At 44.4% G+C, this 15,595-nt stretch overlaps 1 protein-coding gene across 1 annotated transcript in view; it reads left to right on the top strand.

The window, feature by feature from the left end:
* Positions 1–238: 238 nt before the first annotated feature.
* Snx1 (sorting nexin 1) overlaps positions 239–15,595 on the top strand; it is a 45,102-nt gene continuing 29,745 nt past the window's right edge. The window contains exon 1 of the mRNA XM_004662534.3: positions 239–468. Coding sequence (XP_004662591.1) covers positions 310–468 — 159 coding nt within the window. The 5' untranslated portion in view covers positions 239–309. The remainder of the gene's footprint in view (positions 469–15,595) is intronic.

Raw genomic sequence — 15,595 nt, forward strand, 5'->3', positions numbered from 1 at the left:
GTTAGCCAGAGCTTAGGCGGGGCACAAAGGGCGCGGGCAGCAACTGTGTGCAGTCTCTAGCTCTTCCTCTGCCTGCTTGGCCCCGCCTCCCTGAGTCAGCGTGCTGGCTCCGCGCTCGGATTGGCTGGCCGGCGGGGTCCGGCCCCGCCCCCGGCCCTGGCCCCGCCCAGCGCCTGGCCCCGCCCCCGCCGCCCAGCGCCCTGGGGTCCGGTACGGCCCGAGCTCGCCGCCCCTCGCGCGGCTGGAGCGCTTTGCTCGCGGCGCTATCGATAAAGTTGTTGTTGCGGCTTCCGCCACGGCTGGAGGAAGATGGCGTCGGGAGGTGGTGGCTGTAGCGCTTCGGAGAGGCTCCCTCCGCCTTTCCCTGGCATGGACCCGGAGTCTGAAGGGGCTGCCGGGGGATCAGAACCCGAGGCTGGGGACAGCGACACGGAGGGGGAGGACATTTTCACGGGCGCCGCGGCAGCTGTGAGTCCCCACGCTGCGGGGCAGCAGACGCGAAAGCGCCCCGAAAGAGACGAGGAAGCGAAGGGAGGGGTCGAGGGCCCCGGGTGGGAACGATGGGCCTGGTGGCCAGTCCTCGGCTCGCTGTCAGCGGTCAGGACTCGAGGGGGCCTGGATGGGGCGCGCGCTTCGGAGCCTACCCGACCCTGGGGCGGGGAGAGGGGCGGGAGGGGTGTGGTGGCTTCGTGGCGGGGGTCCCCATCCCCCGCTCACGGGCCCCCGAGCCCTTTGGCTGCTTGTGTCCTCGCCAGGCCGGCTTAAATAGGACAGGGAAGAGGATGGGGTGCAGAGCTTCCTCTCGCCTGCCCTAACTGCTCAGCTCCTAGGGTCAAAACGTTACCCAGAGTCGTCCGGAACCGTGACCCGCCCACAAGTCCTCTAGTTCGCACTTTCCCGTCATTACCAAAGGTCCATTTTGAATCTCAGTTTACAAAAGTTGACTCCTGATTTCTGGAATAATCATCAGGCCAAGAGCCCCTTGAGAGAAACACTGCCAGGTACATCACTACACAGACCAGAAAGCTTTGTTTCTGTTAAAAGGAGGCCTTCAGGTGCCCCACCAGTTCATTGGAAGCAAATCTGTAAAGGTGTTTTCCATAGTAAATATCCGGGTTGCAAATAAGTGGTGTCGGCAAAAAAAAAAAAAAAAAAAAAAGAAGCAGCAGCAGCAAGAAGCAGCAGCAGCCCAGTCTTAATATGTGGAATGTGGAACTCAGTGATGAGTTACCGCACCAGTAGAGACGTTTTTGGGCCGTTTCAGGAGAACACTGACTCATACCACTTGGTACAGTTAGTTCCAGCTTGTAAACGTCTTCAGTATTGGGTCTGTGTTATCCTGGATAATGTTTCTCTTCATAGTAGCCATTCAGTATCTAAGTAAAACAACTTTAAATTCCTTATGCAGTACGTGTCTGAAAAGTTTGAGGCTCTCCTTTATGTCGGATGAAGTTTATTATTTATTCATTTTTGTTTTGGTTTTTCGAGGTGGGGTTTTTCTAGCCCAAACTGACCTGGAACTCACTCTGTAGTCCCAGGCAGGCCTAGAACTCATAGTGATCCTGCTACCACTGCCTCTCAAGTACAGGGATTAAAGGTGTGCACCACCATACCTAGCAAAAGTTTAATTGAAAAAAATTTAGGGCTGGGAATGGTGGCATACATGTTTTCGGGAGGCTGGGATCGGTAGGAGGATCGCCAAGAGTTCAAGGCCTACCTGAGACAACATAGTGAATTCCAGGTCAGCCTGAGCTAGAGTGAGATCCTACTTCAAAAAACCAAAAAAAAAAAAAAAAAAAAAAAAAAAATTGCAAGCAGAGAGATAGAAAAGACAGACAGAGAGAATGGGCACCAGGGCCTCCAGCCATCACAGATAGACTGCATCTGGCTATATATGGGTACTGGGGAATCGAAGTCAGTTTGTTAGGCATTGCAGGAAAGCACCTTAGCTGCTGAGCCATCTCTCCAGCCTTAGTTTTTTAAAAAATATGTATTTATTTTATTTATTTGAGAGAGAGACAGATGGAATGGGCATACCAGGGCCTCTAGCCACTGCAAACAAACTCCAGACACACATGCTACCTTATACATCTGGCTTATGTGGGTCCTGGGGAATCAAGCCTTGAACCAGTGTCCTTAGGCTTCACAGGCAAGTGCTTAACCACTAAGCCATCTCTCCAGCCCACCAGCCTTAATTTTTTAACTCAGTGAGAGTAGGCTTTGAAGTGAGTTGTAAATTTAGGCTCTACTTCTTGCTAGCTTTAACTTTGTTTTGTGTTGTTACTGTTGTTTGAGATAGGGTGTCATGTAGCCTAGGCTGGCTCCACACTCATTGTGGAGCTAAGGCTGGTCTTGACTTCCTAATGCTACTGCCTCCACCTTCAGAGTGTTGTTATTACTACAGGAAAGATGCACCAAGTTTAGCTTTGCTAGCTTAACTCTGGACAAGGTAAGCTAAAAAGTTTCTTCACCACAACCCCCCTCCAATAAAAAAATGATTTGGTATGGTGACATGTCCTTGTAATTCCAGCAAAACTGGGAATGGTGGCAGATACCTTTAATCCCAGCACTTGGGAAGCAGAGGTAGGAGGGTCATCATGAGTTTGTGATACCCCTGAGACTACATAGTGAACTTCAGGTCAGCCTGGGTAAAACTCTAATCCATCTATGGATTCAACCAACCACAGATGGAAACTATGTGGAAAAATTGTCTATACTGACCAAGCAAACTTTTTTTCCTTGTCATTATTCCCTAGACAGCAGTACAGTAGTGAAAACCATATGTGGGCTGGAGAGATAGCCTAGTGGTTAAGGCACTTGCCTGTGAAGCCTAAGGACCTATGTTCAACTCTCGATCCCACTTAAGCCAGACACACAAAAGTGAGGCAAGTGCAAGGTCGTACGTACCCACTAGATAGCACAAACATCTTGAGGTCAATTTCAGTGGCTGAGGCCCTGATGCACCAATTCTCTCTCTCTCTCTCTCTCTCTAAAATAAAGAAAAAGATTAAACATTTATACCATATCATATATGTAGTATAAGTAACCTAGAGATGTTTTAAAGCTTAAGGAAGAAGCAAGCCAAGCATTGTGTGGCATGGCTATAGTCCCAGCACTGTGGAGATGGAAGCAGGAGGGTTGGAGGCTAACTAAGACTACATGAGACCCTCTCAAAAGATGGAACGAATGAATGCAGACTTGAGCATCCTCAGGAATGGGCAGGATAGGATAGGTAGCATACTGTAACCAGTGCCCCAGGTTACTGCTACTGTATTTACCTCTTCCATTAGTACGAGGCTTAAGTTATAAGGTCTGTAAAGCACTTGGAACAATTGCTTTCACATAGTGAACATTTAAACAGAACTTAACTGTTTTAGAGAGCTAAGCTGTTTTAGCTGTTGAGCATTTTATGAACTGAAGTGGAATTTTCTAAGAGTCAAACTCCCACAAAATCTAATAATGAATTAGAGAAGTTATTCTTGAAGATGGTAGTGGTTTATCAGAATAAGAACTGTTAGTAAGATTGATTTGATTAGATAAGTTATTAAAGTGGGCACTTAATGACTATAGCAACTGCCTGTTGATTTAAGATATTTTTTAAATTTTTTTGGTACTGGTTGGGGCTTGAACCCAGGCCCTCAAGCAATGCAAACCCTGAGCTACATTCCCCAGCCTGTTACTCTTTGTACTGTGATTTGTTACACTTCAGAGGCAGGGAGATGGGCACTGAAGAATCGGAAAGCTGAGGCATGTAACATTTCAAACTAATTTATGGTATGCATGTAATTTTCTGGACAGCTGCTGTTGTAAATCATCCCATCTGCTCTCATCTTCACCAAAAGGCTATGTTAATAAGTAATAATATGTGATTTGATTTGTTATCGAAAGAGCAGCCCATGTTGCACATTTCAAAATATATAACCCGTTGATTTGAGTGGGAGAGAATGAAGGTAAAAGAATCATTGAAACTATTCTGAAGTCATTGCTTTGAGTCTGAAAACATACCTTGTAGAAAGTCAGATTCTTTTTTTTTTTTTTTTTTTTTTTGGTTTTTCGAGGTAGGGTCTCACTCTGGTCCAGGCTGACCTGGAGTTAACTCTGTAGTCTCAGGGTGGCCTTGAACTCATGGCAATCCTCCTACCTCTGCCTCCCGAGTGCTGGGATTAAAGGCGCTACCGCGCCACCACGCCCGGCAAAAGTCAGATTCTTAAGGATATCTAAGCCAGGCGTGGTAGCGCCTTTAATCCCAGGTCAACCTGAGCCAGAATGAGACCCTACCTCAAAAAAAAGAATATCTAAGATCTTTCTGTCTATTCGTGGGCCTATCAACAAAAAGCTAAAACTATGTCGTCTGAATCTTTGACAAATGTGGAACTGAATCCAGTTATTTATCTTTATAGTTGAAACTTTAATTTTGAAATAGGATTAATTTTTTCTTAGTAAAATGAGAGACAGAATTGGAGCCATTCCTGATGGCATTTCTAATTTCTGGAAGTAGTCATATCCAGAGGATTAAAAATGGTGTACATATTTAACACCTCATAGGACTTTACTGGTCTGCTTTATTCTAAGCCTAAAGCAGTTAGTTGAAGAAAGTTCTTTTCTCTGTCTTCCCAGCATTCTTACATGCCCATGTGTTCAGCCACATACCAGGATCACAATTAGATGTGTTTTCTAAATAAAAGGGAAGAACTGTGAGGCCTTTCCTATTTTGAGAGGAAGGAAGAAAATGTAGATAAATGAAATCAGGGGTTCCTATTTTGACCAAATCTGACAACTTCTTCCTTTATAGTAATATGTTAAGTCAATTAGGCGTGGGGTTTTTTTCTTTTTCTTTCTTTCTTTTTTTTTTTTTTTTTTTTTTTTGAGTTTTAGGGTCTCACTGTAGCCCAGGCTTCCAGGGTGGCCTTGAACTCACAATCCTACCTCTACCTTCCAGTTGCTAGAATTAAAGGCATGTGCCATCATGCCCAGCAGCTTTTCTTTTTTAAAAAATGGCTTGTTTACTTATTTGCAAGCAGAAAGAGAGAGCATGTGTGTATGGCTTAGTGGTTAAGGTGCTTGCCTGCAAAGCCTAAAGACCCTGATTCAATTCCCTAGCCCCCACATAACCCAGATACTCAAGGTGGTGCATGCATCTAGAGTTCATTTGCAGTGACCGGAGGCCCTGGTGTGCCCATTTTCTCTCTCTTTCTTGTAAATGAAGAAAAATAAAATACTTTTTAAAACATGGGATAAAGAAAATAGCAAGGGACTTAAAAGTCATGTGTTGAAGGAATTAAATTTGTCTTTGAGAATTATTTACAAAGCCAAGCGTGAATAGTGGGTGCTTGTAATTCCAGCATTTGGCACTGAGCAGAAGGATCACAAGTTCAAGGCCAGATTGGATTACACAGCAGGCCTGTCTTGAAACAAAAACAAAAGAATAACATATCTGTTTACTGGTATTTATGATTAATGAGCAAAAGGGTGAATTTTTTTTTTTTAAATTTGAGAGCGACAGACACAGAGAGAAAGGTAGATAGAGGGAGAGAGAGAGAATGGGCACGCCAGGGCTTCCAGCCTCTGCAAACGAACTCCAGACGCTTGCGCCCCCTTGTGCATCTGGCTAATGTGGGACCTGGGGAACCGAGCCTCGAACCGGGGTCCTTAGGCTTCACAGGCAAGCACTTAACCACTAAGCCATCTCTCCAGCCCAAGAATGAATTTTTGGATAGCAGTTCATGCCTCACCAATAGCATTTGGGGGGGAGGGCTTTTTAAAATATTTGAGAGAGAGAATGGGCACACCAGGACTCCAGCCACTGCAAATGAACTCCAGATGCATGTGCTGCCTTGTGCATCTGGCTTACATGGGTCCTGGAGAATTGAACCGGGTGTCCTTTGGCTTTCCAGGCAAAAGCCTTCACTGCTAAGCCTTCTCTCCAGGCTTTTTTTTTTTTTTTTTTTTTTTTTGAGGTAGGGTCTTGCTCTAGCTCAGGCTGACCTGAAATTCACTATGTAGCCTCAGGATAGTTTCAAACTCATGGCAATCCTCCTACCTCTGCCTCCCAAGTGCTGGTATTAAAGGTGTGTGCCACCATGCCCAGCACCGATAGCATTTTATAGACTGCAGAGAATTATATAAATGTTAGATGTTAGCAGTTAGACAAGATAGGACATGGGCTTTTTAGAATCCAGTCTTAAGTCTGATTAGTTAACATGTATCCTGGCAGTACATGCAACTTTTTGAAATGTGGTTTAAAAAAATAATTGGTGGGCTGGAGAGATGGCTTAGCGGTTAGGTGCTTGCCTGTGAAGCCTAAGGACCCTGGTTCAAGGCTCGGTTCCCCAGGTCCCACGTTAGCCAGATGCACAAGGGGGCGCACGCGTCTGGAGTTCGTTTGCAGAGGCTGGAAGCCCTGGCGCGTCCATTCTCTCTCCCTTCCTCTTTCTGTCTTTCTCTCTGTGTCTGTCGCTCTCAAATAAATAAATAAATAAATAAAAATCATAAAAATAATAATTGGGCTGGAGAGATGACTTAGCGGTTAAGGCATTTGCCTGCATAGCCAAAGGATCCTGGTTCAATTCTCCAGGACCCATGTAAGCCAGATGCACAAGGTGGTGTATACATCTGGAGTTTGTTTGCAGTGGCTGGAGGCCTTGATGCACCCATTCTATCTCTCTCTTTCTCAAATACATAAAATATACTTTAAAAAATAGAAAAAAAAAACTAATAATTGGGCTGGATAAAGGGCTTAGTGGTTAAGGCACTTGCTTGCAAGCCTGAAAGTCCAGGTTCAAATCTCCAGCACCAACATAAACCTAGATGCACAAAGTGGCCCATGCATCTGGGTATGTTTGCAGTGCCAAGAGGCCCCTAGCATGCCCCTTTCTCTCTTTCCAAATAAAATATTAAAAAAAAAAATGGCTGGAGGCTTAGCATTTAAGGTGTTTACCTGCAAAGGCAAAGGATCCAGGTTTAACTCCCCAGGACCCATGTAAGCCAGATGTACAAGGTGGCACATGCATCTGGAGTTTGCAATGGCTGGATGACATGGCATGCCTCCCCCTTTCTCTCTCTCTCTCTCTCTCTCTCACTCTGTTCTTGCTCTCAAAAAAATAAAAAATAATAATAGGAGCTTGATATGGTGGCACACACCTTTAAATCCAGCACTTGGGAGGCAGAGGTAGGAGGATCGTGTCTCTGAGTTCAAGACCAACCTGGGACAACATAGTGAATTCCAGGTCAGCCTGGGCTAGAGTGAGACACTACCTCAAAAAAAGCAAAATAATAATAATAATAATAATAATAAGCATTTACAATTCTAGCCTAGTTTTTGATAAACTCTAGTTTTTTTTAATTACATTTTTTTAATTTATTTATCTATTTTTGGTTTTTGAGGTAGGGTTTCACTGTAGTCCAGGCTGACCTAGAATTCACTATGTAGTCTCAGGGTGGTCTTGAATTCCCAGCGATCCTACCTCTGTCTCCCAAGTGCTGGGATTAAAGGCATGTACCACCACACCCAACTGGTAATCCCTATTCTAACTTTGTGTTTCTATTAATTTTTCCTGTTGACTCAGGGTCTCACTATGTTGCCCAGCCTGGTCTCAAATTCATAGGCTCAAATGATCCTCCTGCCTCAGCCAGGGCTGTGCCACTGTCTGAATCTGAATCCATGTTTTTTTGTTTTGTTTTGTTTTGGTTTTGGTTTTTCGAGGTAGGGTCTCACTCTGGTCCAGGCTGACCTGGAACTAACTCTGTCATCTCAGGGTGACCTTGAACTCATGGCAATCCTCCTACCTCTGCCTCCCGAGTGCTGGGATTAAAGGCGTGCGCCACCACGCCCGGCTGTGAATCCATGTTTTAAATGTCAGATCTTTTATTTTGTGTGTGTGGTGTCATTTGTGTGATATATGCACCTATGTATGTGCGAACGAGGCACCCTGTAGGCTTGCACACAGTAGCTGGAGGAGAATGTCAGCTGTCTCCCTCCATCACTCACCTGCCTTTTTCCTTACAATGGAGTCTCTTACTGATCCCACAGCTTGCCATTCCTGAATCCTAGCAACTCCTTGGTCTCTGCTCCCCCGGGGATTGGGGTTCCAGAAGTGAGTGGCCACACTGAGCTGTTCATGTGGATGCTGAAGATTTGTACACAAGTGGCCTCAGGCCATGCAGGCCCTCATGCTTTTGTGCAGGACATGCTCTTGTCTGCTGGGCCATCTCTTCAGCTCCCACCCCTCTTTATGAACAGGTTTCATTTATCCAAGGCTGGTTTTGAACTTGCTTTATAGCCAAGGATGACTTTGAACTTCTGATCCTCCTGCCTTCACCTCCCAAATTTGACTATTTTAGGTACTTCATGTAAGTAGGATCATGCAGTATGTTCAGTATTTGTCTTTTTAAATTCTGTTTTGAGACAGGGTCTTTGTAGCCCAGGTTAGACTCAGTCTTACAATCTTCTTGCCTCAAACTCCTAAGTGCTGGGATGACGTGTATGTGTCTTGGGGGGTGGCTTATTTTACACAGTGTAACATCTTCAAGGTTCCTGTGTATTGTGGCAAGTGTCATTATTTCATTTTAAGGCTGAATAATATTCCACTGTATGATTTTATTGATCTATTCATCATTTATGTGGGTGCTGCGTATCTAACTAACTCCTGCCTGCTGAGCCATCTCAGGTAGGGCTTCTAGTAGCCCAGGCTGACCTGCAACTTGCTCTATAGCTCCAGCCTGACTTGGACTAAGAGCAATCCTCCTATTTCAGCCTTCTAAGTCCTGGGACTAAAGGTGTATACAGCCATTCCTGGCCAGTAACTGTACGTATGTATTTCTTTAAATTGAGACACAGAGAGAGGATGGGTGTGCCAGGGTCTGTAGCCACCACAAACTAACTCCAGACACATGTGCCAACTTGTGCATCTGGCTTATGTGGGAACTGGAGAAGGAAACCTGGGTTCTTAGGCTTCGCAGGAAAGTACCTTAACTGCTAAGCCATCTCTCCAACCCAGTAACAGTATTTTTTGTTGTTTTTTGAGGTGGGGGTCTCACACTAGCCCAGGCTAACCTGGAATTCACTATGTAGTCTCAGGGTGGCCTCGAACTCACGGTGTCCCTCCTACCTTTGCCTCCCAGGTACTGAGATTAAAGGTGTGCGCTGCTATGCCTGGCAGTGACAGTATCTAAATTTTTACTTATTTATTTGACAGAGAGAGAGAGAGAGAGAGAGAGAGAGAGAGGGAGGGAGGGAGGGAGGGAGGGAGGGAGGGGGAGGGAGAGAGAGAGAGGAAGAGAATGGGCACGCCAGGGCCTCCAGCTACTGCAAATGAACTCAACACGTGCGCCCCCTTGTGCAGCTGGTTAACGCGGGTCCTGGGGAATCAAACCTGGGTCCTTTGGCTTTACAGGCAAATGCATTAACCACTAAACCATCCCTCCAGCCCAGTAAAAGTATCTTTAAACAAAAGTGTATTGATCTGTTTAGTTAATAGTTAAAAGTAGTATTGAAAACCTGGTGCGGTAGTGCATGCCTTTAATCCCAGCCCTCAGGAGGCAGAAGTAGGAGGATTGCTATGAGTTGGAGGTCAGCCTGGTACTACAGAGTGAGTCCCAGATCACCTTGGGCTAGAGTAAGACCCTACCTCGAAAAACAAAGCAAACAAACCAAAAAGTAATATTAGACTGGGACAATGGCTTAGTGGTTAAAGGCATTTGCTTGGAAAGCCTATCAGCCTGGGTTCAGTTTCCTAGTACCCATGTGAAGCCAGATGCACAATGTGACACATGCATCTGGAGTTTGTTTGCAGCAGCTAGAGGCCCTGGCATGCCCATCTGCCTCTTTCTTTTTCTCTCTCTAAAAGAAATAAATAAAGATAAAATATTAAAAAGAAACATAAGGGGCTTGGGAGATTACTCAGCAGTTAAAGGTGCTTGCTTGCCTGGGTTCATATCCCCAGCCCCCACATAAAGCCAGACACAGAAGTGGTGCATACATCTGGCATTGGTTTGCAGTGGCAAGACACACACTTGTGCACACAAATCATTTTCTTTTAGGCAACTAAAGTTTTACTTAAAGTTGGAGTTGAAGGCATATGAAAGAACTGATACTGGTTGCCATCAGCCTTCTAGTTCTGAAGGAGTTGCTTACTCAGGTGTCTGCTCTGATGACTTGGCTATTTACATTGGTTAGATTGAGAGAAGAAAAAGAACTCTAATTTCTCTCCTTTGCTTCGCAGCACTCTTAAGTAACTTTTGGCATAAATAAATGATGAGTAGTTGGTAGCTGCTAAGAAAGAAACCACAAGTATCTCATCTCCAGGAAAAGCCTGTTGTGCAACTTTTTCTGGCTTATGCTTTTGCTTAGTCAAATGGACAGCTGGGTATTCGTTCTAGCTTCACAGCAAGTTTTCTTCAGTTTAGAAGATAATCCACCCTTTAGTGTTCTGATCCTTTTGTAGTTTTCAGGACCCGGCATTAGTTTGAAACAGAAAAAGTTTAGAAGAGAAACTCCTCCAGAGAATTGAGGCAAATGTGTGGAGCTGAAGTTTAGTAATGAACAGCATGTCCCTGCAGTTTGCAATCACTAGCAGGCTTTTCCTTAACTAGGGAAATGGTCGGCTTCAGGCTCATCCTTCCCACCCTTTCAGCTCATCCTTTTTCTCTTTTCACTTCACTTTTTAAAAAATATAGTTTTTTTTACTTATTTATTTGAGAGAGGGAAAGAGGGAGAGAGAGATTGAGAATGGGCACACCAGTGCTTCCAGCCACTGCAAACGAACTCCAGATGTATGCACCACCTTGTGCATCTGGCTTATGTGGATCCTTAATCACTAAGCCATCTCTCCAGCCCCTCTCTTTTCATTTCTTTTCTGTTCTGCTCTTTTTATTTTCTTTTATTTTTTTCTGACACTGGGAGGGTAGTTCCTTAGCAGCCTTTTGGCCTTTTAGTCTGCTTACGTATTTATTAACACTGAGAATTGAACCTAGGGCCTTTGTGCATGCTAGGCAAGGCCTCTCACTGAGCTGTAGCCCAATATTTGTAGACCTGTTCTAAAATTTTTTTTTTTTTTTTTTTTTGGTTTTCTGAGGTAGGGTTTCACTCTAGCTCAGGCTGACCTGGAATTCGCTCTGTAGTCTCAGGCTGGCCTCAAACTCATGGCAATTCTCCTACCTCTGCCTCCCAAGTGCTGGGATTAAAGGCATGCACCACCATGTCCAGCTGTTTTTCAATTTAAAAAAAAATTTTCTCTTTTGCATTGCCATGAATTCGAGGACAGCCTGAGACTACAGAGCGAATTCCAGGTCAGCCTGAGCTAGAGTGAGACCCTACCTCAAAAAAAAAAAAAAAAAAAAGACATGTATTTATTTACAAGGAGAGAGAGAATGGGCATGCCAGGGACTCTTAACTGCTGCAGATGAATTCCAGATGTCTGCGCCACTTTGTGCCGCCACACCTGGCTTTTTTTTTTTTTTTTAATTTATCTGAGAAAGAGAGAGCTAGGCAGATAAAGAGAAAATGGGCACACCAGGGCCTCCCACTGTCGCAGATGAACTCCAGACGCATGCCCTACCTTGTGCCTCTGGCTTATGTAGGTTCTGGAAAATCGAACCTGGGTCCTTTGGTTTTGCAGGCAGGTGCCTTGACCACTTGTCATCTCTCCAGGCTCTTTGAGGTCTCTTGAATAACTCACAAATTCTGTGTAGAGCAAAGAGCAGGTAAGCAAAAGGAAGAATCATAACTGGTTAACCTACAGGAAGTTAGTGAATCACAGTGGTACAGACTGGCTGCATCAGCTCTCAGGGCCCACGTCCGCTCTCCTGCAACTAAGAAAAGAATGTTAATATCCAGTTATCATAGTTAGACTGGTAATTGTCAAGAAGTACTTATCTGCTCTGAACAAAAGTGCTCTCTTGCTGGAAGATCTTTCTAGTACCTCAAAGGGTAAGGGGGAAATGGGCCAAGCAGTTCATTGACTATCTACTACATCACAAGTATAATATTTTCATCTGTTGCCAAGAAATATTTCCTCTTTCAAACAGATGGGTAGTTGTGACGTACTACTAAGGTTTTTTTTTTTTTTTTAAATATTTATTTGAGAAAGAGAGAGAGATGGAGGCACAGAGGGAGAGAAAGAATGGGTACACCAGCACCTCCAGCCACTGCAAACAAACTCTGGATGCATTGTGCATCTGGCTTACATAGGACCTGGAGAATCAAACCTGGGTCCTTAGGATTTGCAGGCAAGTACCCTGATAACCACTAAGCCATCTCTCCAATCCTGGTTTGGGTTTTTTGTTTGTTTTTTGTTTTTTGAGGTAAGGTCTCACTCTAGCTCAGGCTGACCTGGAATTCACTATGTAGTCTCAGGGTGGCCTCAAACTCATGGTGATCCTCCTACCTCTGCCTCTCGAGTGCTGGGATTTAAAGGCATGAGCCACCATGCCCGGCTTGTTTTTTTTTATGGGTTTTTTTGTTTTTGTTTTTGTTTTTTTTAGTTCATTTTTATTTATTTGAGAGTGAGGCAGAGAGAGAGAGAATGGGCACGCTAAGGCTTCCAGCCACTGCAAACAAACTCCAGACGTGTGCACCCCCTTGTGCATCTGGCTAATGTGGGTCCTGGGGAATCGAGTCTTGAACTGGGGTCTTTAGGCTTCACAGGCAAGTGCTTAACCACTAAGCCATCTCTCCAGCCCTGGTTTGGGTTTTTTTAATTTTGTTTTTTGTTTTTGTTTTTCGAAGTAGGGTTTCACTCTGGTCCAGGCTGACCTGGAATTAACTCTGTCATCTCAGGGTGGCCTTGAACTCATGGCAATCCTCCTACCTTTGCCTCCTGAGCGCTGGGATTAAAGGCGTGCGCCACCACGCCCAGCTGTTTGGGGTTTTTAACATAGGGTCTTGGTGCATGTAGCTTAGACTAGGCTTGAACTCAAAATCCTCCTGCCTCAGTCTCCCTAGTACTGGGATTAAAGGCATGCCCTACCTACACCTGGCTCATCCTGGATTTTTTTTCTCTTTAAATATTTTATTTATTTATTTGCAAGCAGAGAGAGATAGGAGACAGAGAGAATGGGTATGCCAAGGCCTCCAACCTCTGCAAACAAGCTCCACATGCGTGCACTTTGTGTATTTGGCTTTTTGCCGGTACTGGAAAATTGAACCAGTGTCCTTGGGCTACAGGCAAGTGCCTTAGCCTCTGAGCCGTCTCTCCAGCCCTCATCCTGAAATTTTATTTTTATTTTTTATTTATTTATTAGCCAGCAGAATACGAGAAAGAGACAGAAGTAAATGAGGGAGAAAGAATATGAGTACCCAGGGCTTCTTGCCACTGCTACTGCCTTTGCCATTTTATGTATCTGGCATGGGTACTGGGGAACTGAACCCTGGCTAGCAGTTTTTTCACAAGCGAATACCTTTAACCACTACCCAGCCCCATCCTGGAATTTCAATTATTGATTCAAATTTTGCTTTCTCAGGCAGAGGAAGACAATTTAGTAGAGGCTGTGAGAATTGTATTGCAATAATTCTACTTAAGAATTTATCACCATAAGCCAGTACTCAGGAGGCAGAGGTAGGAGGATCTCCGAGAGTTTGAGGCCACCCTCAGACTCCATAGTGAATTCCAGGTTAGCCTGAGCTAGAGCAAAACCCTACCTCAAAAAAACAAAAGCAAACAAACAACAAAAAAAAATCTGCCATCCCATCTTGCAGTGAGGAGGAGGCCATGGAGATCTGCTTTGTAAAGGATGTCCGGTCCCGATGACCTCTTCAGCCCTTCCCCACTTTCACACTTCTTCATAGAATATTTTTTGTTGAGGAGCTGGCTCAGGAGTTAAAGGCCTTTGCTTGCAAAGCCTGCCAGCCCGGATTCAATTTTACAGCCACAGAGACCTAAGTGCATGAAAATAAATATTTTCAATAAAAAATACTTTTTCTGCCAGGCGTGGTGGCGCACACCTTTAATCCCAGCACTCGGGAGGCAGAGGTAGGAGGATCACCCTGAGTTCGAGGCCGCCCTGGAACTACATAGTGAACTCCAGGTCAGCCTGGGCTAGAGTGAAACCCTGCCTCGGAAAAAAAAAAATTTTTTTTTTCTGGGCTGTAGAGGTGGCTTAGTGGTTAAGCACTTGCCTATGAAGCCTAAGGACCCCGGTTCGAGGCTAAATTCCCCAGGACTGACATTAGCCAGATGGAGTTCATCTGCAGTGGCTGGAGGCCCTGGCATGCCCATTCTCTCTCTCTGTCTCTGCCTTTGTCTCTCTCTACTTGTCCCTCTCAAATAAATAAATAAAAGCAAAAGAATTTCCTTAAAAAATATTTTTTTCTAGGAGGCAGAGGTAGGATTGCCATGAGTTTGAGGCCACCCTGAGACAACATAGTGAATTCCAGGTCAGCCTGAGCTAGTCAAAAACCACAGAGTATATGCTGTTGTATTTTACATAGAGTGTAAATCATCCCTAAATTCCGTGTCAATTTAGAGTAACTGTTTACTAGCATAAAATGAATTTCATACAGTGTAAAAATCTTATAAATCCTACAGCTCAAGTAACTTTACTGTGATTCTCTGGAAATATACAGCATAAACCCATCAACCTTGTCTACAATTAAACAGGATAATTATGTATTTATTACAGAGAAAAATTTACAATGGTTAAAAAAAGATATTTTACATATTCTAGAAAGGTGCTTCTTTTCCAATATTCCTTATACTATTTTATGTGTAATTTAGGAGAAAACATTCAGTCCAAAAAAATAATATCCAGTTGCCAATAACTTCTTTTTATTAAATTATATTTATTTAGGGAAGTACACAACCAAGGGAAGGGAAATTGATATACCCACATGGTCTGAGAGCCTGTGTGGGCTTAGGAAAAAAACATGAAAAGAGAAGAAAAAGTATGAGTTCCTCCCATGTGGGCAGGAGGGGGTAGAGAGGAGTCCGGGGGTGGGGGTGTCTCACCTTCTCTTGGCCCAGCCAGGCCAAGAGGAGACAAGACTTACTAGAACCTGGAGGCTGAGGAATGATGAATGGGAAACCAAGAGAGGAATTAAAAAAGAAAGGGGGGGGCTTCTTATGAGTTCATTATAGTGAACGCGAGGGAAGGAAGGAAGTGGTTGTATAGGAGGGTGATTGGCAGTGTGTGAAGTGAAGGGAAGTGCTAGTTTTAGGTTTTGCTGCTTGTCTTTTCTGCAGTAATTTTGTTTTCAACACTTCGGAGCAGCTAGAGGATAGAAGCACTTCCCCTAACAGACACAGAGCGTACAACTAAGTGCTCCTTGAACTTTTCATATAAATCAAATCAAATACTGGTCTTTCTGACAAATCAAAGTGTCCTGAAAGATCTGTCATTTCCCTCTGTTCTCTTGGGTAAGAAAAGGCCTGTCTCCATGAAAGAAACTCCCTCAGATTTGTTAAGGAAATGTTTTATGAAAGGTTCCTTATTGTCAGGTCTTTTAACTGACTTGGCCTTAGGGTCTGACTTCAAAACCTCACAATACTGTTAGCCGGCCTTTGAAGGCAGATTCCCAGCTTTCTGGCCATGACAGTACAATCCGGTTTTGTTCACTCTTGTACTGGTCTAGAGGGCCACCCTGCCCTTGTTGGTAGCTGGT

Source organism: Jaculus jaculus, chromosome 10, assembly GCF_020740685.1.
Source record: "Jaculus jaculus isolate mJacJac1 chromosome 10, mJacJac1.mat.Y.cur, whole genome shotgun sequence".
NCBI lineage: Eukaryota > Metazoa > Chordata > Mammalia > Rodentia > Dipodidae > Jaculus > Jaculus jaculus.